The 26,362-nt window shown below is 43.3% G+C and overlaps 1 protein-coding gene across 1 annotated transcript; it reads left to right on the top strand.

The window, feature by feature from the left end:
• The first annotated feature begins 1,574 nt into the window (after positions 1-1,574).
• On the top strand, positions 1,575-8,117 carry LOC110524524 (proteasome subunit beta type-5). The gene is made up of 3 exons (XM_021604253.3): positions 1,575-2,312; positions 2,924-3,230; positions 7,528-8,117. The coding sequence occupies exons 1-3, from the start codon at positions 2,094-2,096 to the stop codon at positions 7,815-7,817; spliced, it is 816 nt and encodes a 271-aa protein (XP_021459928.1). The 5' UTR covers positions 1,575-2,093; the 3' UTR covers positions 7,818-8,117.
• Positions 8,118-26,362: the final 18,245 nt, after the last annotated feature.

Raw genomic sequence — 26,362 nt, 5'->3', positions numbered from 1 at the left:
CAACTTCAGTGCTCAGTTGTCTCCACCAAGTCTCTCCCCAAACAATTTGATTTGCTGGTTTTAAGCATTAAACTTTCAAATAGCTCTTTGTTGACTGTTGCTGGATGCTATCGTCCTCCATCAGCACCGGCCTGTACCCTACCTGCCCCAAGCTCTCTCCTGGCCCCTTACACTAAATCCCAATTTATCCTGCTAGGTGACCTAACCATGGGAAATGCTTAAACCACCTGACCAAGTCCTAAAGCAATGGGACTCCCTAAATCTTTCTCAGATTATTAACAATCCCACAAGGTATGCCTCTAAACACCCAGAAAAGGCTACTCTCCTTGATGTTATCCTCACAAATAATCCTGATAGGTATCAGTCTGGTGTTTTCTGTAATGACCTTAGTGATCACTGTTTTATAGCCTGTGTTCATAACGGCTGCTCGGTGAAACAACCTGTCCTGATTTGTCATAGAAGCTTGCTAAAAAACTTTCATGAGCAAGCCTTCCTTCATGAACTGGCCTCTGTAAAATGGTATAGAATCAGCTTGATCGCCTCTTTCGAAGACACTTGGACCTTCTTTTTTAATGGTATTGTTAAAAAACACGCCCCCATAAAGAAAATTAGAATAAAAAACAGGTTCAGCCCCTGGTTCAACCGTGATCTTGCAGAGTTACTCCACCTCAGAATTGCACTTGGTGAAAGGCTCGGCACACACATACTTAGGCTGACTGGCTATTGTTCAGGCAAATGAGAAATAAGTGCACTCAGGCTATCCGGAAGGCCAAAGTTAGTTACTTTAAGAAGCAGTTCTCTCTCTGTGTGTCTAACCCCAAGAAGTTCTGGAAAACGGTTAAAGACCTGGAGAATAAACCCTCCTCCTCCTCAGAGCTGCCCATGTCCCTTAATGTTGATGATGTGGTTGTTACTGACAAGAAGCACAAGGCTGAGCGCTTTAATCACCACTTCATTAAGTCAGGATTCCTATTTGACTCAGCCATGCCTCCTTGCCCGTACAACATTTCCTCATCTCCCACCCTTTCCAGTGCGACTATCCCTGATGCTTCTCACTCTTTTCCCCCTGCCCACCTACAAGGTTTCTCCCTGCTGGCAGGCACTGAGTCCGAGGTGCTAAAGGAGCTCCTTAAACTTGACCCCAAAAAACATCTGGGTCAGATGGTTTAGACCCTTTCTTCTATAAGGTTGCTGCCCCTATCATCGCCGAGCCTATCTACAAACGTGTTAACTTGTCTCTCCTTTCTGGGGAGGTTCCCATTGCTTGGAAGGCAGCCACAGTTAAGCTGATCCTAACTGTTATAGGCCTATTTCTATGTTGTCCTGTTTATCAAAAGTGTTGGAAAAACTTGTCAATAATCAACCGACTGGCTTTCTTGATGTCTATAGTATTCTCGGGTATGCAATCTTGTTTCCGCTCAGGTTATGGATGTGTCACTGCAACCTTAAAGGTCCTCAATGATGTCACCATATTGTCCTGCTATTTTTATTGACTTGGCCAAAGCTTTTGATTGCTATGTTGTTATCTTAGGCATCTATATGGTGTTGTGATGTTTCTCTTGTTGTGATGGGTGCTTTGTCCTATATTTATATTGTATTTATTTTTTATTTTGTATCCCGCAGGAGGCCTTTTGGTAGGCCGTCATTGTAAATAAGACTTTGTTCTTAACTGACTTGCCTAGTTAAATAAAGGTTAAATAAAGTGTCGCATTTAAAACAACGTGGAACTCGGAAAAATACGAAGTCAAATCATGACATCGGTGATCCGTTCCGGTCGAAAAGTGGAGCTCCAGAAAGAGGTCTAAGTTCCCGAGTTGGGTGACCGTTCAAATCGATTTTTTCCAGTCGGAGCTCGATTTTTCTGAATTCCCAGTTGTTTTGAACGCACGGAATTCGGAGATTTCTGAGTTCCCAGTGATTTTGAACGAGGCATTATTTATAAATAATCATTGGATACAACGCTGCGTCCTTTGGCCATCTCGAGAAAACCCCGAACGATGTTCAAAACAGTGACGTATTTCCTTTTACCGGCAAAATTGCTTCGATAACAACAGAAGCCCTACCCTATCGTCATCATCATCCATAGTTCAAAGATGGCGCTTGCTAGTGTGTTGCAGAGTGAGTCAGTAGATTTTTCCAACTATGGTCGCCAGCGTCATGGCTTCGCCAGTGGTTTGTATGAAGCAGAGTTGGGTTTGGAGTCTGTTGGAGGAGATCGACTCTCTTTCGCTCTGAGCACTTCGTGCTCTAACGAAGATGGACCAGATAGAAAGATTGAATTCCTTCATGGCACAACCACATTAGCCTTCAAAGTAAGTATGCTAAGCTAATTTTCTTGGTAGCTAGCTAATATGCTTGCGAACGGTGGCTAACTACATAGCTAACTTTAGTTAGTTAAAGAATAGTTCGCCAACATTTTGCACGATAGCTAGCTAGCTAGTTAGCTAGCTTGTATCATCAATTAATTAACTGTAACGCTATGAAACGCCATTGTCGCAGTTTAAGAGAAGTTCATCACGCGTCCACGTACATTTTGTTTTCTAGACCTAGCTAACGTTAGTTAGATCTTTAGTTGGGCCATGTATTACTGAATATGAAATAGCTAACTACTGCGTTCCAATGCAAAAACATTAACTTTCTGAACCAACGTGAGGTGCATCACATAAGCAATTCTCACCTGTGACAGCTAACACTTCCAGGTCACCTGTGTACCTACATTAAGTGACCTATAACCCCATGTGAAAGGGCCCCCAGTAACATCCATAGACAGACAACACAAACAACATATTGAATGAGAACATAATCAGACTAAAATGGCTCCTCCATGGCCATTTTAGTTCTCAATAGGCTACTTGTTTAAACAATTACAAATGAAATAATCAAGGCTAACCATTGTCTTCTGCCTCATATCCATTCTCCCTAGTTCCAGCATGGTGTCATTGTGGCTGTGGACTCCAGAGCCACAGCTGGCTCCTACATCGCCTCCCAGACAGTGAAGAAGGTAATAGAGATCAACCCCTACCTGCTGGGCACCATGGCTGGAGGTGCAGCTGACTGCAGTTTCTGGGAGCGCTTGCTGGCCCGCCAGTGCCGCGTCTACGAGCTCCGCAACAAGGAACGCATCTCAGTGGCAGCCGCCTCAAAACTGCTGGCCAACATGGTGTACCAGTACAAAGGCATGGGCCTTAGCATGGGAACCATGGTGTGTGGCTGGGACAAGACTGGACCAGGTATGGATATGATATGAACTGTGTGCGTCAGGCTTCACTGTTCTAGCTTAATAGCAGTATTGTCGATGTCCTCTTACTGGGCTCAAACAAGTAATCCTCTGTTTCGCAAACACACAGGACCGACAACATGCTAGCCAGTTGTGCCACCAAAAAGTAAGCCATTCGGCAACATGAGTGGAGACATTTGAAGCTTTGGAGTGAGATTACAGTACGATCTTATCTCTGTTACACGTGCACCAACTGACATCATAGTCTAAGCTGGATAGGGATAATATATAGGCTAACCCATTCTATCACACAAGATCAGCCCTGATAAATCTAGGGCTAGGTTCATCAGGATGGAAGATCCATTTTATAGCGAGATTGAAATGTAAAGGGATTTTCCGATTGAGCCGACGTGCAATTTTTGTCAAACATCTTTAAATTTCAATCACAATATATTGCGGATATTCCATGGTCTGGATGGAATCTAGACCCTAACCTCTATCAGATCTTGCGGTCTTAGACTGCAACTAGGGATCTGAATTTGAATTACACACGTGAGCCACAAACTCGGCAAAAAAAGAAACGTCCTCACTGTCAACTGTTTATTTCTGCAAACTTAACATGTTCCACAGACGTGACTAACAGAAATTGAATAATGTGTCCCTGAACAAAGGGGGGGTCAAAATCAAAATTAACAGTCAGTATCTGGTGTGGCCACCAGCTGCATTAAATACTGCAATGCATCTCCTCATGGACTGCACCAGATTTGCCAGTTCTTGCTGTGAGATGTTACCCCACTCGTCCACCAAGGCACCTGAAAGTTCCCAGACATTTCTGGTGGGAATGGCCCTAGCCCTCACCCTCCGATCCAACAAGTTCCAGACGTCCTCAATGGGATTAAGATCCGGGCTCTTCGCTGGCCATGGCAGAACACTGACATTCCTGTTTTGCAGGAAATCACGCACAGAACGAGCAGTGTGGCTGGTGGCATTGTCATGCTGGAGGTTCATGTCAAGATGAGCCTGCAGGAAGGGTACCACATGAGGGAGGAGGATGTCTTCCCTGTAACTCGCAGTGTTGAGATTGCCTGCAATGACAACAAGCTACTGTGATACTGTGACACACTGCCCCAGACTATGACGGACCCTTCACCTCAAAATCAATCCTGCTCCAGAGTACAGGCCTCGGTGTAACGCTCATTCCTTCGACGATAAACGCGAATCCGACCATCACCCCTGGTGAGACAAAACCGCGACTCGTCAGTGAAGAGCACTTTTTGCCAGTCCTGTCTGGTCCAGCGACGGTGGTTTTGTGGCAATAGGCGACGTTGTTGCCGGTGATGTCTGGTGAGGACCTGCCTTACAACAGGCCTGTTGTTTTGCACGCTTTGTACAAAATAATAAAATGCAGTACTACAGGATATTTCTTAACGCAGCTCTTTATTAGCTAGTTATAACTTGCATGTCTACGTATCTCCATCAACTGCCCATGACCTAACCATCTGGGTGGGGTTAACCAATCATAGCACAGTATGATACGGCGGTAAAATTCATCCAATTCAGTATGTTTACACATGAATATTACATCCCCTTTAAAAAAAATGTTTACGTATTCTAAGTGTTTCTTTTGAAAACATGTTCTGTAGTTTGAACTCAAGGTAAGTAACCATTTATATTGCATACTACACCAACTGAATCAACAGACTGAACAATGATCCAACATACTGTTACTTTTCAAACAAGCGACTCTCAGCAACTCAGCTTTCGCAGTAGAAATTACATCTTAACATTACAAACAAATACAATACCAAAGCATTTCAAGTGAACTTTCAATAACAAGTTTACAGTCAAACTCTTTTAGGGCAGCGATCCGCCTACACCCTTTGACATTTCACAGGTCTAGGACAGCTCTGGGCTTGACCTCCCTTCCTGACCTTGTGCAATATGATGCTGAGCATGCTTCTGTGTCAGTCAACAGTTCTTGTGGTGTTGCAGGTAAGTATGGTGTATGTTGTGCTGTGTGTGTGTTTAGTCCATCACATTCTCTTTCAGGGGAACAGTTCATCTCATCAGTCTGTTGTTCTTTGGTGTTCAGTAGGTGACGACGATTGCGGCAGTACACCGCTCCTTCTGCGGTGCGGAAGTGATTTGAACGTTCAGTGTCAGCTGGCTGGATGGATGACGACTGCTGTCTTCCAGAAGCCATGCTTCTGGATTCTAACTGACTCTCCGTCGATCAGTGGTGGCAGTGGTCTAGCTGACCTGTCGTAGTATCGCTTTTGTTGTTGTCTGTGCATGTTTTTCATGCATTTCCTTGTAGCTGACGACCTCAGGTTGCAGTTGGTGCTAGGAAGGATTGAGCGAAGTCTATGGCTCATCAACAGCAAGGCCATTACTTTGAGGGTAATGTGGGCTTCTGGTGACATGTGTAAACTCCCATGCTTTTGTGAAGGATTCAAACTCATTTGATTTGTAACAGGGCCCATTGTCAGATATTAAAGTCTCTATAATACCATGCCTGGCAAAGGCTGCTTTCAGCTTGTGTATCACAGCTGCATATGTGGTGCTGTGAAGCTTGTCAAGTTTGAAGTATCTGCTGTAGTAGTCCACTGTTACGATGCAGTCCTCGTTGTTCCAGGTGAACAGATCGGTTGCCACAACCTGCCAGGGTCGGTCTGGGATACAGTGAGGTAACATTGGCTCTTTGGTGTTTGAGGGGTGTCGTTCAAGACATATGGCGCATTTACCAACAATGTCCTCTATTTGTTTGCACATTTCGGGCCAAAACAAAATGTCCCGTGCTCTCTGTTTGCACTTTTCCACGCCCATGTGTCCAGCATGGATCTTCTTCAAAATCTCTTCTGAGACTGGTAGGAATAATGATTTTTCTCCTTTGAAAATGATTCCGTTGATCTGTGATAGTTCATCACGATGGTTCCAGAATTCTGAGACGCTCTGAGGGCATTTTCTCCTCTCCTCGGGCAGATGCAGCTCAGTCACAAACTGTTCAAAAGACTCGCTAGCTCCCTGTACTTTCTCATGGAATTTGTACCTAGCGAAAATCGTATTGGTCTTCGGCACAACATATGCTTCAAATCGATCGTAGTATGTTTTCAGTACCTTTTGATTCAGCCACGGTAAGTGTCCATGTTGTAAATATCTCTCCCTTTTTCACCGATCCAGAGGAGCAGGTAGCTGCACTTTTCCTCTTCTCCTCTGCCCTTCAGAGGACCCGTGAACCTTAGCTCCACATGCTGTTTGTACTTACGCCATGCATCGGGTAAGTTTGTAGACTCCCAGTCCATTCGAGGTGAAGGAACTCAATCTTTTAAGACCTTTTACTCTGACACCATGTCTTGTTTTGCACGCATGTGTAAACATACTCAATTATAATTGGATGCATTTTACCACCGTATCATACTGTGCTATGATTGGTTAAGACCACCCAGATGGTTAAGTCATGGGCAGTTGATCATGGTTGGAGATACGTGGACATGCAAGTTATAGCTAGCTAATAAAGAGCTACTTTAGGAAATATCCTGTAGTACTGCATTTTATTATAATTCATGTTTACACATATGAATATTACAAGGCCTATAAGCCCTCAGTCCAGCCTCAGCCTATTGAGGACAGTCTGAGCACTTATGGCGGGATTGTGTGTTCCTGGTGTAACTCGGGCAGTTGTTGCCATCCTGTACCTGTCCCGCAGATGTGATGTTCGGATGTACCAATCCTGTGTAGGTGTTACACGTGGTATGTCAGTAGAAAGGCCTCTAGTGTCCTAAGTTTTCATAACTGTGACCATAATTGCCTACCGTCTGTAAACTGTTAGTGTCTTAAGGACCGTTCCACAGGTTCATGTTCATGAATTATTTATGGTTTATTGAACAAGCCTGGGAAACAGTGTTTAGACCCTTCACAATGAAGATCTGTGAAGCTTTTTTTAAATGTAAAAACTTTTTTTTTTTTACATAATCTTTGAAAGACAGGGTCCTGAAAAAGGGACGTTTCTTTTTTTTGCCTAGTTTACATATTGCAGTAGCATAAATGTCATATCTCCCATGATTTTATAAATGAATGGCACATCCTTCCCCTTAGGGAGGGAAAGCTCCTATTAAAGTGCACTAAAGACAAAAATCCAAAAAGGGAAACACACCGTCCTATCACCTCAGACCACAGTACAGCAGCCGTCATTTATTTTTTCCCAACGATTCTACATGTTCAATCTCTTCCATTCGGCGACACCAACAGGTGATTTACTGCACATGGCTAACGTTCGCAAATATTAACATTTCACTTTCTCCCTCTTCCAGGTCTCTACTACGTGGACTCTGAGGGGAACCGTGTGTGTGGGGACTTGTTTGCGGTGGGCTCTGGCTCCATGTACGCGTATGGCATCGTGGACAGCGGTCTGAAGCAGAAGGACCTGACAGTGGAGGAGGCCTGTGATCTGGGTCGCAGGGCCATCTATCAGGCCACATACCGTGATGCCTACAGTGGAGGACAGGTCAACCTCTACCACGTCCACAGTGAGGGCTGGACCAGAGTGTCCCAGTCAGATGTCCTAATGCTGCACCAACAGTACCAGGCAGAGAAGGCATAGAGAGGAGTTGGTTCATGTATGGTGAGAGAAGGGCGGCGGTTAATAGAATGTATGGGAGGGTAGATGTTATGTGACAGCCTTGGGGACCATTCAATCAAAGAATAATGGTGTTTACACACATCCAAACTTGGCACAGGATCTGGATGACTGAAAATGACCTTTAAAGATATTTGTAACCTGGTTGTCACATTTTCCATGCTCTGCCAGGGATAAAGTGGTGTTGCTACGTAGTGGCGTTGCTGACTTTTATTATTTTGACTGCTCTGTAACATTTTTAATAAATGTTCTCATTCATTCTCATCTAACGTGTGCTTTTTAAAATAAAATAAAATGTTATTGGTAACAGTGAATTGAACAGACCAGTAATTTACGATTCCATTATTGTCATGAAGAATTAGGGCAAAGGAAATGAGTGGTTTTCAGTGAAAACAGCAATAGCGCTACTCTCACTTTCAAGGCTTACGGAATTAACCAGGTTCAATATGCAGCCCAGACATTAACATTTTATTTTTCACGTGCGCAGACCTTACAGTGAAATGTTTACTTACAAGCCCTTAACCAACAATGCAGTTAAGAAAATACCTAAAGGGGAAAAAAACCTAACATTAAAGAGCTATATACAGGTGGTATAGAAGTAATATGTAGTGTTAAAGTAACTATGCATACATAAGAGTAGCAGTAGTGAGGGTGGGGTGGGCAATGCAAATAGTCTCGTTAGTCATTTGATTAGATGTTCAGGAGTCTAATGGCTTGGGGGTAGAAACTGTTTAGAAGCCTCTTGGACCTAGACTTGGCACTCCGGTGCCGCTTGCGGTGCGATAGCAGAGAGAACAGTCTATGACTAGGGTGGCTGGAGTCTGACAATTTTTAGGGCCTTCCTCTGGCACCGGCTGGTATAGAGGTCCTGGATGGCAGGAAGCTTGGCCCCAGTGATGTACTGGGCCGTAAGCACTACCCTCTGTAGTGCCTTGCAGTCGGAGGCCGAGCAGTTGCTGTACCATATAACAATAGCATCCACCGGGGCTTCCATGCACTTGAAGTTGTGCAAACTTGGTAAAACATTTTATTTCCTGTGTCATGTTTCCACATGTAAAAATTGAAATTATTAATGTTCTATACACTAGTATAGGCATACTATATGTATTCACCACAGGAGGCTGCTGAGGGGAGGATGGCTCAATAATGGCCGGAATGGAGTGAATGGAAAACACAACCTGAGCTGTGTTTGAATACCCATACTTTTAATTTTTAATTTTTTTCACCTTTATTTAACCATGTAGGCTAGTTGAACAAGTTCTCATTTGCAACTGCGACCTGGCCAAGATAAAGGATAGCATTTGACACGTACAACAGTTACACATGGAATAAACAAAACATACAGTCAATAATACAGTAGAACAAAAGAAAACAAAAAGTCTACATACAGTGAGTGCAAATGAGGTAAGTTAAGGAAATAAATAGGCCATGGTGGTGAAGTAATTACAATATAGCAATTAAACACTGGAATGATAGATGTGCAGAAGATGAATGTGCAAGTAGAGATAATGGGGTGCAGAATGGTGAACTTAACTAAACGACGGAGAGTTTTGACTGTGATAATAGATTGCTTCTTGTGTAAATATTTTCTGTCTGGATTTACCTAGCAGAGACTTGTAGATAACCTGTAGCCAGTGGGTTTGGCGACGAGTATGAAGTGAGGGCCAACCAACGAGCTCTTACAGGTCGCAATGGTGGGTAGTGTATGGGGCTTTGGTGACAAGACGGATGGCACTGTGATAGACTGCATCCAGTTTGTTGAGTAGAGTGTTGGAGGCTATTTTATAGATGACATCACCGAAGTCGAGGATCGGTAGGATGGTCAGTTTTACGAGGGTATGTTTGGCAGCATGAGTGAAGGATGCTTTGTTGCGATATAGGAAGCCGATTCTAGATTTCATTTTGGATACTAACATACTTAATGCGTATGGGTAAAACTAACCTGTCTCACGACGGTCTAAACCCAGCTCACGTTCCCTATTAGTGGGTGAGCAATCCAACGCTTGGTGAATTCTGCTTCACAATGATAGGAAGAGCCGACATCGCATATGATGTAGTTGAAGACTTGGTGGACTGTATATTCTTAAGGGTTAGGTTATACTTAGCACTATGTGTTCTCTCCTAGGTGCTTGTAAGGGCACAGGTGACAGACCGGTAGGATTCCAGTTGTGGTTGTTTAATGACGCTGATTCACATAGAGCAGTAATGGCACAGTGTATGGCCTGACAATTGTGTTAACCAAGAGTGTGTGGTTCTGAAAAGGGGGAAATGAAATACAATAGCAAATGGCAGGTATAGGCTTAATACAACCTCAAATTACATAAGCTATAAATAATATGGTTATCTTCTGTACAGTGTAATACAACCTAACAACATGGCTGTGACTAAATGTCTGAAATGAGATGACAAAAACAACAGGGTTAGCAAGCTTACAGTTGCTAGCTCGCAATATAAACTATAATTAGCATAACAAAGGAGTGCGTCCACAACACATGAATTGTGAGAAATAGGCACACTAGCCTTGGCTTAAACAAAGAATACTAACTAGTGGTTGTCACATGAGATGGCTGGAACTTATCACGGCTTGTGTACTTTCTCTAGTTACTTCCTTCTCAGTTAGAGATCGCCAGCAAGCCCTGCGCCACATCACCAGTGGGCGGAGCTACAGCTCTCCTATGATGCACTAATATTTACTCTCAATAGTCTTTTGTACAATATACTATATAGTATTAGTTAATTTAAGTATATTTTAAAGGGAAGGCATTGTTTCAGTTGAGTGTACTAGCGCTTTGCCTGTCTACTGGAAAATGATACTGTTGCTATGCAACCTCTTGTTAGCATAACAAATGACTAGCTAAACATTTTACAATTTTGAAGTGTTCGTAAATTCAATCTGGAGTGCCTGTGTGACCTCTGGGCGATCGTAAATCCATAATGTTGTCAGATTGTCCATTCGTAAATTCAGAGTGTGCAGAGCACACACTGGACCAGTCTGGACGAGGAGTAGGATTGATCCAAGCATTCAACGGCAGTTAAGCACCCAAGCTAACTGGCTAACGTTGGCTAGCTACTTCCAGACACAGAGAACGCCTCACTGTGACCATTTTACTCGCCCTAGCAAAGCTGGTTAGGCTGTTTTCTTGTTATCCAGAACGTTGGTGACTGTAACTGTAAGAGTTGGTGACTAACTGTGCTGCTGGCAACAATTTAATTACTCTTTTTTTTTTGCCAACGTTTACTGACACCGGCCATATTCAACGGGTGTTGAGCATTAGTAAATTCATCAGTTACTCTGTGCTCTGGCACACTCAGACGAGAGTGCTCTGAAATCGTAGCAGATAGCCAGAATTAACAATGTCCATTGAGAACGCACAACGACTATACCACTTAGCTAAGAATGACGTGAATAATCAAGTCACTAAACGTTGGGTAGTTACAGTGCCTTGCGAAAGTATTCGGCCCCCTTGAACTTTGCGACCTTTTGCCACATTTCAGGCTTCAAACATAAAGATATAAAACTGTATTTTTTTGTGAAGAATCAACAACAAGTGGGACACAATCATGAGGTGGAACGATATTTCAAACTTTTTTAACACATCAAAAACTGAAAAATTGGGCGTGCAAAATTATTCAGCCCCCTTAAGTTAATATTTTGTAGCGCCACCTTTTGCTGCGATTACAGCTGTAAGTCGCTTGGGGTATGTCTATCAGTTTTGCACATCGAGAGACTGACATTTTTTCCCATTCCTCCTTGCAAAACAGCTCGAGCTCAGTGAGGTTGGATGGAGAGCATTTGTGAACAGCAGTTTTCAGTTCTTTCCACAGATTCTCGATTGGATTCAGGTCTGGACTTTGACTTGGCCATTCTAACACCTGGATATGTTTATTTTTGAACCATTCCATTGTAGATTTTGCTTTATGTTTTGGATCATTGTCTTGTTGGAAGACAAATCTCCGTCCCAGTCTCAGGTCTTTGCAGACTCCATCAGGTTTTCCTCCAGAATGGTCCTGTATTTGGCTCCATCCATCTTCCCATCAATTTTAACCATCTTCCCTGTCCCTGCTGAAGAAAAGCAGGCCCAAACCATGATGCTGCCACCACCATGTTTGACAGTGGGGATGGTGTGTTCAGCTGTGTTGCTTTTACGCCAAACATAACGTTTTGCATTGTTGCCAAAAAGTTCAATTTTGGTTTCATCTGACCAGAGCACCTTCTTCCACATGTTTGGTGTGTCTCCCATGTGGCTTGTGGCAAACTTTATACAACACTTTTTATGGATATCTTTAAGAAATGGCTTTCTTCTTGCCACTCTTCCATAAAGGCCATATTTGTGCAATATACGACTGATTGTTGTCCTATGGACAGAGTCTCCCACCTCAGCTGTAGATCTCTGCAGTTCATCCAGAGTGATCATGGGCCTCTTGGCTGCATCTCTGATCAGTCTTCTCCTTGTATGAGCTGAACGTTTAGAGGGACGGCCAGGTCTTGGTAGATTTGCAGTGGTCTTACACTCCTTCCATTTCAATATTATCGTTTTCACAGTGCTCCTTGGGATGTTTAAAGCTTGGGAAATCTTTTTGTATCCAAATCCGGCTTTAAACTTCTTCACAACAGTATCTCGGATCTGCCTGGTGTGTTCTTTGTTCTTCATGATGCTCTCTGCGCTTTTAACGGACCTCTGAGACTATCACAGTGCAGGTGCATTTATACGGAGACTTGATTACACACAGGTGGATTGTATTTATCATCATTAGTCATTTAGGTCAACATTGGATCATTCAGAGATCCTCTCTGAACTTCTGGAGAGAGTTTGCTGCACTGAAAGTAAAGGGGCTGAATAATTTTGCACGCCCAATTTTTCAGTTTTTGATTTGTTAAAAAAGTTTGAAATATCCAATAAATGTCGTTCCACTTCATGATTGTGTCCCACTTGTTGTTGATTCTTCACAAAAAAATACAGTTTTATATCTTTATGTTTGAAGCCTGAAATGTGGCAAAAGGTCGCAAAGTTCAAGGGGGCCGAATACTTTCGCAAGGCACTGTAGTTAGATAGCAGATAGTTAATATACTGCCTGCCATTTGTTCGGTGTATTAGTAGCCAACTAACGTTAGGTAACTAACTTAGCTAACAATGGTAACATAGTGGTACATACTGCTGTAATGCTATGTGGTTCGTAAGGATAGCATAGCAAACAAATTGACAGCTAACATAACGTGTAACATAACTTATTTGAAAAGTCATTACTTTATTACATTGCTCAACATTTTCTTAACATTTGTCATAATTTGTTAAAGCAATTCATTTGTATCTGCTCTCGTCGGACTTCGGCGGCATATTTTCCACCAATTTCTTCAAATCTGAAAACGTTGTGAAGCCACGCCCATTTTCTGAAGAATTGCATTATGGGCCCTAAAAGCACGGAAATGGTGTCCACTGCATGTATACTTTCTATTTTGGAGAATTTAGTATGATACCCGGGAACTTTTGGCATTTTAACTATATCCATACTATGACCAATAAACATACTATATACTCAATTTACATCACAAATAGTACGGTAGTATGAGTATTCGAACACAGTGTATTTGTTTGATGTATTTGATACCATTCTGCTATAGCCATTACCACGAGCCCGTCCTCCCAAATTAAAGTGCCACCAACCTCTTGTGGTATTCACCAACTTCAGTTTTACTCTACTCAGCATATTCCTACCTCAACAGCCACCACCTCGAAGAGGCCATTTGAAGAGTGACTGATGGGGAGATGACTAATGCAGAGCATTCTTATTTGTGAGTGCAAGGCTGCAAGGACTATTTTCAGACTCAAACTATTGCACTTTCCCATAACAAAAACACCATATTGTTTACAACTGGCTGATGGATGCACCCTCTGACTTCAGTGATAATGTATACTGGGTCACAGGTGCTAGGATGAGTGTACAAGAATAGGCTATATCAGCGGTTCCCAAACTTAAGGGTTGAGTCCCTGAAATGAAAATGGGGTCATGGGAAAATTTCCAGAACCCTGAAGAAAAAAATATATACAGTGCATTCAGAAAGTATTCAGACCCCTTGACTTTTCCCACATTTTGTTACGTTACAGCCTTATTCTAAAATGTATTGACATTGTTTTTCCCCTCAATCTACACGCCATACCCCATAATGACAAAGCAAAAACAGTTTTTAGCAAATTTATTACAAATACAAAACTGAAATATCACATTTACATAAGTATTCAGACCCATTACTCAGTACTTTGTTGAAGCACCTTTGCGATTACAGCCTTGAGTGTTGGCACACCTGTATTTGGGGAGTTTCTCCCATTCTTCTCTGCAGATCCTCTCAAGCTCTGTCAGGTTGGATAGGAAGCGTCGCTGCACAGCTATTTTCAGGTCTCTCCCTCCAGAGACATTAGATCGGGTTCACGTCCGGGCACTGGCTGGGCCCCTCAAGGACATTCAGAGACTTGTCCCGAAGCCCCTCCTGTGTTGTCTTGGCTGTGTGCTTAGGGTCATTGTTCTGTTGGAAGGTGAACCTTCGCCCCAGTCTGAGGTCCTGAGTGCTCTGGAGCAGGTTTTCTTCAAGGATTTCTCTGTACTTTGTTCCGTTCATCTTTCCCTCGATCCTAACTAGTCTCCAAGTCCCTGCTTCTGAAAAACATCCCCACTGCATGATGCTGCGATGCGTCACCATAGGGATGGTGCCAGGTTTCCTCCAGACGTGATGCTTGGCATTCAGGCCAAAAAGTTCAATCTTGGTTTCATCAGACCAGATAATCTTGTTTCTCATCGTCTGAGAGCAGGCTATCATGTGCCTTTTACTGAGGAGTGGCTTCCGCCTGGCCACTCTACCATAAAGGTCTGATTGGTGGAGTGCTGCATAGATGGTTGTCTTTCTGGAAGGTTCTCCCATCTCCACAGAGGAACTCTGGAGCTCTCCCCCGATTGCTCAGTGTTGCAGGGCTGCCAGCTCTAGGAAGAGTCTTGGTGATACCAAACTTCTTCCATTTAAGATTGATGCAGGCCACTGTGTTCTTGGGGACCTTCAATGCTGCAGAAATGTTTTGGTACCCTTCCCCAGATCTGTACCTCGAGACAATCCTGTCTCTGAGTTCTACGGACAATTCCTTTCGACCTCATGGCTTGGTTTTTGCTCTGTCAACTGTGGGAGCTTATATAGACCGGTGTGTGTCTTTCCAAATAATGCCCGATCAATTGAATTTACCACAGGTTAACTCCAATCAAGTTGTAGACACATCTCAAGGATGATCAATGGAAACAGGATGCACCTGAGCTCAATTTCGAGTCTCAAAACAAAGGGTCTGAATATTTCTGTTTTAAATTTTTAATAAATTATGTAAAAAATGTAAAAATCTGTTTTTGCTTTGTCATTATGGGGTATTGTGTGTAGATTGATTAGGAAAATAACTATTTAATCAGACTGTAATATAACAAAATGTGGAAAAAGTCAAGTGGTCTGAATACTTCCCGAATGCACTACATATGTATTCAACAAAAAAAAATATGGTCTTTGTATTTTAAAGTCATTGTAATGTGGTTAACCTTAAAAATCTAAATGAAAATCAGTCAAATCTAAAAGATAAAATTTGACCAGAGAGCGCCCTTAGATCATGAGAAAGTGCCACAGTTGACCATTGCACTTGAATCATTCCCACGGTGAATGGCTAGGCCTGCTACGCTATGAAACCACACACTCTTGCAGAGACTTTGATATTACTGGCCACAATTGATATAGTAAAAGCAATGTGTGGGGAGACAGAGGCAGAGAAACTCACATCAATACCTTTGTCAGATAACACTGTTAAAAGAAGAATTTATGCTATTGCTAGCAATCAAGACTCCCCAGCTTATGCTCTCCAAGTGGACATTAGCTGTGAGGGCTGAGATGCTCATGTTTTGGCCTTTGTTCGCTATACATGTCAGGGGATGATATTCATGAGGACATATTGTTCTGTCTCACGATTCCCGAGCATGAAACAGCACAGGGGATGTTCAGTGTGCTGCGTGGCTATATTGACGAAAACATATTCCATGGGATTGAATGATGGTCGTTTGCACGGATGGGGCTCCATCTATTGCGGGACAGCTGGCAGGCCTCTGCACTTTAGTTATTAATATGTATCCCTCTGCCACGTGGACGCAGAACTCTGAGATAAACTGCAGCAGGTAACTTCGATGGTACAGTACACTGAACAAAAATATAAACACAACAGGCAACAATTTCTAAGACTTTACTGAGTTGCAATTCATATAATGAAATCAGTCAATTGAAATAAATTCATTAGGCCCTAATCTAAGGATTGCACATGACTGGGAATACTGATATGCATCTGTTGGTCACAGATGAAGGCTTGATCAAGATGCGCCTGCAGAGAGCGCTGCCTCGCTTCTAGTCCGTAGAAATCTTTGCAGTATTTTGCATGTATTATTACTTACATTGTTAGCACAGAAAATCTTAAGTGTTATTACATACAGCCGGGAAGAACTATTGGATATCAGAACGACGTCAACTTACCAGCATTACGACCAGGAATACGACTTTCCCGAAATGGACCCTTTGTCCGAACCACCCAGGGCATTTGAACTGATTCCAGAGGCTGACCCAAAACAATGCTGCCGGAGAAGAGGAAGACGGAGCGGTCTTCTGGTCTGACTTTGTAGGCGCGCACACCACTCACCACTTCCGAGTATATTACTCGCTAATGGTTGCTTTCCAGAGAGACATCAGGGATTGTAACATACTCTGTTTCACGGAAACATGGCTCTCTCGGGATATGCTGTCAGAGTCGGTACAGCCACCTGGATTCTTTGTGCATCACTCCGACAGGAATAAACATCTCTCCGGGAAGAAGAAGGGCGCTGGTGTATGTGTCATGATTAATGACTCATGGTGTAATTCTAACAACATACAGGAACTCAACTCCTTTTGTTCACCTGACCTACAATTCCTCCCAATCAAATGCCAACCGTATTATCTCCCAAGAGAATTATCTTCGGTTATTGTCACAGTGTATATCCCCCTCAAGGAACTTCACTGGACTTTATGCAAACTGCAGACCATATATCCTGAGGCTGTATTTATTGTAGCTGGGGATTTTAACAAAGCAAATTTGAGAACAAGGCTATCTAAATCCTGTCAGTATATTGACTGTAGCACTCGCTCTGGAAAAACACTGGATCACTGCTACTCTAACTTCCACAATGCATACAAGGTCCTTCCCCGCCCTCCTTTCAGCAAATCTGACCACAACTCCATGTTGCTCCTCCCTTCCTATAGGCAGAAATTCAATCAGGAAGTACCCGTGCTAAGGACTATTCAACCCTGATCTGACCAATTGGAATCCACGCTTCAAGATTGTTTTGATCATGTGGACTGAGATGTGTTCTGGGTAGCCTCAGAGAATAATATCCACGTATATGCTGATTTGGTGAGTGAGTTTATAAGGAAGTGTATAGGAGATGTTGTACCCACTGTGACTACTAAAACCTACCCTAAACAGAAACAGTGAATATATGGCGATATTCGCGCTGAACTGAAATTGCGAACCGCTGCATTTAACCATGGAAAGGTGACTGGGAATATGGCCAAATACAAACAGTGTAGTTATTCCCTCCAAAAGGCAATCGAACAATCAAAACGTCAGTATAGAGACAAAGTGGAGTCGCAATTCAATGTCTCAGACACAAAACGTATATATCACAAACTACAAAAGGAAAACCAGCCACGTCACGAACACCGACGTCTTGCTTTCAGACATATTAAACCCTCTACAGGATCGGTGTCCCCCCCACGGGACGGTTGAGCTAACATAGGCTAATGCAATTAGCATGAGGTTGTAAGACCATTTCCCAGGACATAGACATATCTGATATTGGCAGAAAGTTTTTAATCTAACTCCACTGTCCAATTTACAGTAGCTATAACAGTGAAAGAATGCCATGCTATTGTTTGAGGAGAGTGCACAGTTATGATCTTGAAAAATTATTAACCAGTTAGGCACATTTGGGCAGTCTTGATACAAAATCTACCAAGGACTGTGGGCTCTCCTTCTCCGTGGCCGATGTGAGTAAGACATTTAAATGTGTTTACCCTCGCAAGGCTGCCGGCCCAGACGGCATCCCTAGCTGCATCCTCAGAGCATGCGCAGACCAGCTAGCTGGTGTGTTTACGGACATATACAATCTCTCCCTATCCCAGTCTGCTGTCCCCACATGCTTCAAGATAGCCAGGTGGCTCGTTGGGTTTCCACTCCTTAGCTGACTCGAGAGGTTTCCTTGCCTCGGTTGGCTCGGTAGGCTCCCATCCCACATCATGCCTCAGCTGGCTCGTCAGGCTCCTACAACTCAGCCACCTCAGCCAGCTCATCAGACTCCCATCCTACGTCATGTCTCAGCCGGCCAATCAAGCTCCCATGCCTCAGCCAGCTTGTTAGGCTCCCACGCCTCAGCGGGATCGTCAGGCTCCCACGCCTCAGCCGGATCGTCAGGCTTTCACGCCTCAGGATCAGGATCTCGTCACGGTATCTCTGTGCATTCAAATTGTCATCGATTAAATGTAATTGTGTTTGTTGTCCGTAGCTTATGCCTGCCCATACCATAATCCCACTGCCATCATGGGGCACTCTGGTCACAACGTTGACATCAGCAAACTGCTCACCCACTCGTACACTTGAAACCGGGATTAATCCGTTGAAGAGCACACATTTCCTCCAGTGTGCCAGTGACCTTTGAAGATGAACATTTTCCCACTGAAGTTGGTTACGACGCTGAAATGCAGTCAAGTCAAGACCCTTGTGAGGATGACAAGCACGCAGATGAGCTTCTCTGAGACGGTTCCCGACAGAAATTCTTTGGTTGTGCAAACCCACAGTTTCATCAGCTGTCTGAGTGGCTGGTCTCAGACGATCCCTCAAGTGAAGAAGCCGGATGTGAAGGTCCTGGGCTGGCGTGGTTACACGTGGTCTGTGGTTGTGAGGTCAGTTGGACTTGCTGCCAATTTATCTAAAACGATGGCTTAATTTAGCATTAAATCATCCTGCAACAGCTTTGGTGGGCAATCCTGCAGTCAGCATGCCAATTGCACGCTCCCTCTAAACTTGAGACATCTATGGCATTGTATTGAGGTGTGCACTGTCATCCACGCCCCCGGACTTTGAGATGCTCCGACATGACATGCATCAAGCACACCCATCTTATTAGTGGTGGTGAGATAATATACATTTTGTCAGACTAATTTGTAATTGACTGTCATAGCCAAACATTAAAAGTATTTCATTGTGAGTTGAGAAGACAGTCAGAAATACTGTTAAAATGTTTTTCAATTGATTGCCATAGCCCCAAATACAAAAGTCTACATAATTTGTTTCACATGGTTGGGGTCCCAAACATTTTCAGATATAAAAATGGGGTTGTGAGGAAAACAGTTGGGGAACCCCTAGGCTAAATATTCATTCACATGATGCAAAGCAAACATGCCCACAATTACATTATGGCATGAAGGCTGGCAAAATAGTAGCCTAGTCTACAATATCCCAAAAATATGACAAACAAACTGTCAGCCCTGCGAGGAGGAAGGGGTCTGTGAGGACAGAGGGGGAGTGATATGTAATTTTCAGGGACAGTGAGAGTAGAGAGAGTGAGAGCGGGCACACAAGGAACACAGGCTTCTCTCCAACGTTGGATTCTAGTTGTATTTCATTCAGCGCGTTCACTTAAATCACAGGCAGTTGAAAGAGCTATGAGATGATATCTTTATTGAAAGGTAAGATTGAAATTGGTGAGAGAAAAATGCATCAGGACAAAATGTTTTGTTCTTAATATGGTTCAGTTTATTTGTAGCCTACTTTCACTTTAGCCCATTTATCTTGCAGAATGAATGGGGTATCGATGGTTTATCATGGCTGTTGACTGTTGACAGGGTTATGCATGCCCAAATGTTTTTATTTTAATGTCAATACAAAAAGCCTATCCATTTTAATCTGAATATATATCATCTGAAATACAGCCTAAATTGTGTGGTGCGCGTGCTTATACCAAAATAAAATGTGCAAAATAAAGATGTTCGCCTTCAAATGTCAGGAACAGATGTCAGTTGTTTTAGCGGCAGCCTAAATGCAGACAAATACAGAGTTATCCAAGAGATCTGTTGGAATTATGGGACCAAACTGTGGCTATTCTGGTTGACTGAACTAAACGCAGAGATTTGACAGATGGTACCAATGTGATTGTCATCTTCCCTCCCTTCCTGGACTAGGCTACACGTGTGTGTGTGTGCGCGCGTGCGTGCGTGTGCTCTCAGAAACGCTCACCTGCAGCCTGCACTGGTTCCACAGTCCACACGGATTTACTCATGCTTAAAGGGTTAGTTAATCAAATTACACATTGGTTACCTTACCCTGTAAACAGTCTATGGACAAGCTATGACAGCAATCCATCCCTTGGATAAGTTTCCCTGGCACTGTTCCCACAGTGGTAACATTTTAGCGTTTGTGTGCAGATCACAATAACATGCGTCAGAGGGGTCACAGCTCCAACGTTCTCTAACAAGACAAGGTCATGCTCCAGGCTGTTCAGTTTATCTAAAGTATGCTAATGCCCAGCTTTGAAGTGTGTGTATGTTTGTATGTGTGTGACACAAGAGGAGAGAAAGTAGGGAGATAAATAACAACTCTTGGAATGAGAACGAGAGAGACCATGTACCACATTCACACATCAATAACACTTTGACTTTAGACATCAAAGAGAAAATCATTATCAGCCAATTTCACTCAGCATATAGGCTAGGACACACACACACACACACACACACACACACACACACACACACACACACACACACACACACAGTATCCATCCAGCCAGCCAGTATAGATATTCCCTAGTCCCCGCTCACCGTAGTCTTTGTTGAACACATTTATTTGTCAAGTGAATGTACAGCTGAGTCGTAAGCCCTAGCACATTGTTAGAGCATACGTCTGCCACAACACAGCTTTGTCTGCCACAACACAGCGCTTTGATTGGGTATTGAATTACTACTTACTGACTGTCTGAATGTAAGATGGTGACAATAGCAAGATGAGGGATGTGCCAAGTATAGTCACAATGAGGCCTCTCATCAGTTTGATTTGGACAGGCTGTGAAGACAGAGAGGATGGAGAGAGAGAATGAGCAGTCTTAAAATGTTCAATTGAATGGAAGGAAGAAGAGAATGCCAGGGAGATGCATGGGTGGAGTAAAATCTCTGCCTGTCTTTGTTACTTAAAGGGGCAATAAACAGTTGCTACATACATTTTTGGACTTCTCAACTTATAAATACCTCATTAGCTTTCTTTACCTGTCGTACCCCATCAGAACCCAAGATATAGGGCTCTATTCAATCTGTATCGCTGAAGCGTTGAGATATAAATTTAAACTCTGACATATGCAGCATTTACCATGAATGCAGTCTCCGCTAACGTGGGAACTTTGCCTTAAAATTCTCAGACTGTAACACTTAACTTCCACAATATGGATTGAGTAGCTTGAGGCCCATAAGCTTGTTTTACTCCAATGTTTGTAAACAAAGTAAATGTAAACAAACACCGTATAGGCTCAAAACATGGTTAAAACTGTAATTTTACAATCTTACAGTTAGTGCATTCATCTTAAGATAGCTAGGTGGGGCACCCACATATCACAGGCATAGAATGTACATTTTTCCTAAATAATGTAGCTGTCAGTAGAGTCAGAGCTAGAAGGGGGGGGATGCTGTTCTGTAGATAAGCACCATGGTCTTGTAGTGGATGTGAGCTTCAACTGGAAGCCAGTGGAGTGTGCGGATAAGCGGGGTGACATGAGAGAACTTGGTAAGGTTGAAAACCAGGCTGGCTGCTGTGTTCTGAATAAGTTGATGGCACAAGCGGGGAGCCCAGCCAACAGCGAGTTGCAGTAGTCCAGACAGAAGAGGACAAGTGCCTGGATTAGGACCTGCACCGCTTCCTGTATGAGGAAGGGTTGTTCTCTACGGATGTTGTAGAGCATGAACCTGCAGGAGCGGGTCACTGCTTTGATGTTTGCTGAGAACGACAGGGTGTTGTCCAGGGTCATGCCAAGGTTATCACCCTGGGAGGGTGACACTTTGGAATTGTCAACCGTGATGGAGAGGTCTTTGAGCGGGCAGGCCTTCCCCGGGAGGAAGAGCAGTTACACCTTGTCGAGGTTGAGCTTGTGGTGGGCCGACATCCAAGTTGAGATATCTGTCAGGCTTGCAGAGATGCATGTCGCCATCTGGGTGTCAAAGGGGGGAAGGAGAAAAGTAGTTGAGTGCCATCCGCATAGAAATGATAGGAGAGACCATGTGAAGATTTGACGGAGCCTAGTGACTTGGTGTACAGAGAGAAGAGGAGAGGGCCTTGAACCGATCCCTGGGGGACACCAGTAGTGAGAGTATGTGGTGCAGACAGATCCTCTCCACTTCACCTGGTAGGGGCGGCTCTGCCAGGTAGGATGCAATCCAATAGTGTGCACAGCCTGAGACAGGCTGAGATCCTCCGTGCTACAGAGAAGAGCAGTCTAGATTGAGTGACTCGTCTTGAAGCTGACTGGTTAGGGTCAAGAAGATGGCTCTGAGAGAGATAACGAGAAAGTTGATCAAAGACAACACGCTCAAGTGTTTTGGAAAGAAAAGAAAGAAGGTATACAGGGCCCAGATTCACAAAACACTTCTTACGCAAAAATATAAGAAGCTTCTTAAGGGCCTCCCGGGTGGCGCAGTGGTTAAGGGTGCTGTACTGCAGCGCTAGCTGTGCCATCAGAGACTCTGGGTTTGCGCCCAGGCTCTGTCGTAACTGGCCGTGACCGGGAGGTCCGTGGGGCGACGCACAATTGGCCTAGCGTCATCCGGGTTAGGGAGGGTTTGGCCGGTAGGGATATCCTTGTCTCATCGAGCACCAGCAACTCCTGTGGCGGGCCGGGCGCATTGCACGCTAACCAAGGTTGCCAGGTGCACTGTGTTTCCTCTGACACATTGGTGCGGCTGGCTTCCGGGTTGGATGCGCGCTGTGTTAAGAAGCAGTGCGGCTTGGTTGGGTTGTGTATCGGAGGACGCATGACTTTCAACCTTCGTCTCTCCCGAGCCCGTACGGGAGTTGTAGTGATGAGACAAGATAGTAGCTACTAAAACAATTGGATACCACGAAATTGGGGAGAAAAAGGGGTAAAATGTATTTTTTTAAAGAAACAAAAAAAATAAGCTTCTTAAGAAAAAATATACATAGTTCGGAAGTGCTATTCCTCAAAAATGTCTTAAGATTGAATGATTTCTTACGAACTTACAAATCTTCTTAAGATGTTAGGCAAACATTTTAGGTAGCTATCTAGCTCACAATGGCAATCATTTTAGCATATTTATTACTGAGGTTGCTGATCTAAAACATGTTCTTGGGTTTAAAATAATCTGAAACTGAAACTTTCAGATGAAGTGTGTGAGTGAATGAAATATGTTCAATTGCTTTTTATCTCACTGCCCTGAGTTTAAGACAAGGGTTTAGCTATCTTGGAATTAAGAATGTGTACAAAAACTTTATTTTCAAGAATCTACTTCCCGCAAGAACATTTCCAATAACCATTTTTAGGAATAGCAACTTTCCTTAACTTCCTTCTTAAGTCTATAGTTAACGAAAAAATGGCAGTTAAGAAGACATTTCTTCTTAAGGTTTTGTGAATCTTGGTCCATAGTTTTTGACATCAGATGAATCGAGTGTTGGTTTCTTGAGGAGGGTGAAACTCGAGCCATTTTTTCAAAGTGGTTGACAAAGTTGTTTGCAGGGAGGGAGGGGAGGGGTGGAGGATAAAGGAGGGAGGAGAGGGTGGAAAAGAGTTTCCTAGCATTAGAGGAGCTTTGGAGTGATAGAAAGTGTCTTTGCAGTGGATGCAGAGGAAGAGAAGGTAGAGAGGAGGGAGTGAATGAATAATAGGTCCTTTGGAAGTTTAGTTTTCCTCCATTTTCACTCAGCTGCCCGCGTTGGAGGAAAGGGAGGCAGACAAGGAAACAAAGTAGAGACCTGGAGGGGGTTGCAGTGAGTTTAGTAGGCAAACAGCCTCTAGTGAGGTCAAACGTATTGCTTTGCTTGTGAGTTGGAGGGGATTGAGAAAGGGTGCAACCAAAAGAGGCAAGGAGGGGAAAGAGAGAGTAACAAAGAAATGAATCGAAGGCAGAGGTCCGGGGATTGAAGTCGCCAAGTACGAAGAGCGGTGAGCCATCGTCAGGAAATGAGCTTATGAAGGTGTCAAGCTCATTGAGGAACTCTCCAAGGGCACAGAGGGGGTGATAATGACAACAATGTTAAGGTTGAGCGAAAAAGTGACAGTGACAGCATGGAATTGAAATGAGGAGATGGTCAGTTAAGATAGGTAGAAAAGACAAAACCTCCATTTGGGAGAAATTAGTAGGCCTGTACCACCACCGCAGATGCTCTCGGACTATGAGAGAAGATATGAAGAAAGAGCAGCTGGAGTGGCAGTGATTTATCCAATTTTGATAACATGGATGTCCATGCATCCATAGCTCTGGACATTCTCCAGTCCCATCCCTTAGCTGTTTACCGAGATTCTTTAGTAATTTTGTATACTTTTTAGCCAGTAGTTCTGAAATTAGCGCTCACGAGCCGAAAGTGTTCCCCGAAAATTGAGTATATGTGCAGATATGTGCACTACGTCATTGCTCTCTCGCTCTGCTGTGTGTGCATCTTGCTAGCTGTCACTCAAATGTCTAGGGGCTGAAGCTCATTGGTTATAACTCGAATTGCTAGGGGGGTGGCCATGTGGGGGACAATAATTGGAAAATGGTGCAGCATAGCTTCCAGAAAAACAGTCGCTTTCAAACTAGGGATTTTGTGGCTAATTGAGGTAAAACAGTAATTCTGCTCATAGATTATGCATGTCAACTATACGTTGACACATCCAGCCCAAAGCGGGAGGTTTAAAAAATACTTAGTAGTCGCCAAAGTTGCAGAGCATGTCTTTAAGCCAGCTAAACTTTCCCTTCATCACATATTCCCCTCTCTCTTTCCCTCTTCCTCTATCTCTCCCCCCGCCCCCCCCTCTCTCCCCCCCACCTCCCTCTGTCTTTCTCTCTCTCTGCTCCCTCTCTGTCTCCCTTTCTGCCCCCTCTTCCGCTCTTCTCTCTATATATCTATGTAAAGGCCTGACATGCACAGGCTATTTTTAATAAAAATGAAACAGCTTCCTTGCAGTGAAGCTGCACACAGAGTGAAGGGAGACTGAAACAGCGATTTGCAATTTAGACCTGTGTCACCACTCATCAGCCAGCAACAGTAAATCGCCCTGACTCATTCCCTATCTTTATCGTTCTATCTCTTTCTAGCCACGATCCATCCCCTCACGAACACTTACATCTCACATACTGAAAAATAATATTAAATGGCATGTTTTTTCAAATGGGCCAAGAAATAGATTTAAAGATGCAACATACAGAAGAAAGAGAATAGCTCTAAAAGCGCCAGAGCGGAGATATAGGGGATGGTTTAAAGATGAGGGAACAGACACATCGGCTCAGAGAGACTGAGTGCACATCTGGCATTCATATTGATGAGGTGGCTTTAATATGTGCAAAAAAAATAGCCTTATTCCTTTTCAACAGTCATTTTTTTCTTCTGCGAAATAATTGATGTGAAGAGGGGAGAAGGGTAGAACAAAGCAACAATTTTTCTTATGATCAAAAGCTCAAATTAGTACTTTGTTCTCAAGTATTAAGAAACTAGGACAATTGCTGAATTGGAATGAATGAGTATTGTGTCCCTGTTGTAAACATTCTAAAATTGGATAAATTAAACATTCTGATAAATATTACACAGTCATTTTGGGTTAATAATATTTTAACTTAGGCCCTCATTTGCATCTAAATGAATGGGTGTTGTAATACAATTGCAGATATTTTAATTGCACTGTATAGGACAGATAAGGCTATTCAATATAAAAAAGAGGATTACTAAATCAGGGATTGTAGGGATGAGGCCATTATATCATTTCTTATCGATAGAAATAAATTGACATTTGAATATGAGTGTGTGTTTGTGATTGTGTGTTAAACGTGAGAGAGGAAAAAGGTAAAGAGTGACATTGACAAATTCACAGGAAGATTCACAAGAAAGAGCGGCGATTGCAGAAAATAGAGGGAGATAGATAGAGAAATTGGGATTACACATTTTCAGTCTTGTTAAGTTGGTGACGAGCCTTCATTGTACAAAGCCTGGAAGATCGATAGCCGGGGTCTGACTCTAATACCAACGAAACTCGGATCGTTAAACTTTTGGGAAATGAGGACAGAAATGTATAAAAATATATATGAGTCCAATTAATCTCTTATGGGTAACTTCTTCTACTAATGGGCATTGAGGATGCCATCTTTAGGATGAAATCAATCATCGGATGGACTGACAATTGTGTCTGACACAGTAAAGTAGTGGGCTGCGACACACACTCTGCCCTTC

The sequence above is a fragment of the Oncorhynchus mykiss genome, chromosome 5 (assembly GCF_057628025.1).
Source record: "Oncorhynchus mykiss isolate SJ-2025 chromosome 5, ASM5762802v1, whole genome shotgun sequence".
NCBI lineage: Eukaryota > Metazoa > Chordata > Actinopteri > Salmoniformes > Salmonidae > Oncorhynchus > Oncorhynchus mykiss.
This window is presented reverse-complemented; position numbering and strand designations above follow the sequence as displayed.

Excerpts from the sequence above, each read along its gene's own strand:
- LOC110524524 (XM_021604253.3), top strand. The coding sequence starts at position 2,094 with ATGGCGCTTGCTAGTGTGTTGCAGAGTGAGTCAGTAGATTTTTCCAAC. Across the intron at positions 2,313-2,923 it reads CAACCACATTAGCCTTCAAA|TTCCAGCATGGTGTCATTGT; the intron begins GTAAGTATGCTA and ends CATTCTCCCTAG. Across the intron at positions 3,231-7,527 it reads CTGGGACAAGACTGGACCAG|GTCTCTACTACGTGGACTCT; the intron begins GTATGGATATGA and ends TCCCTCTTCCAG.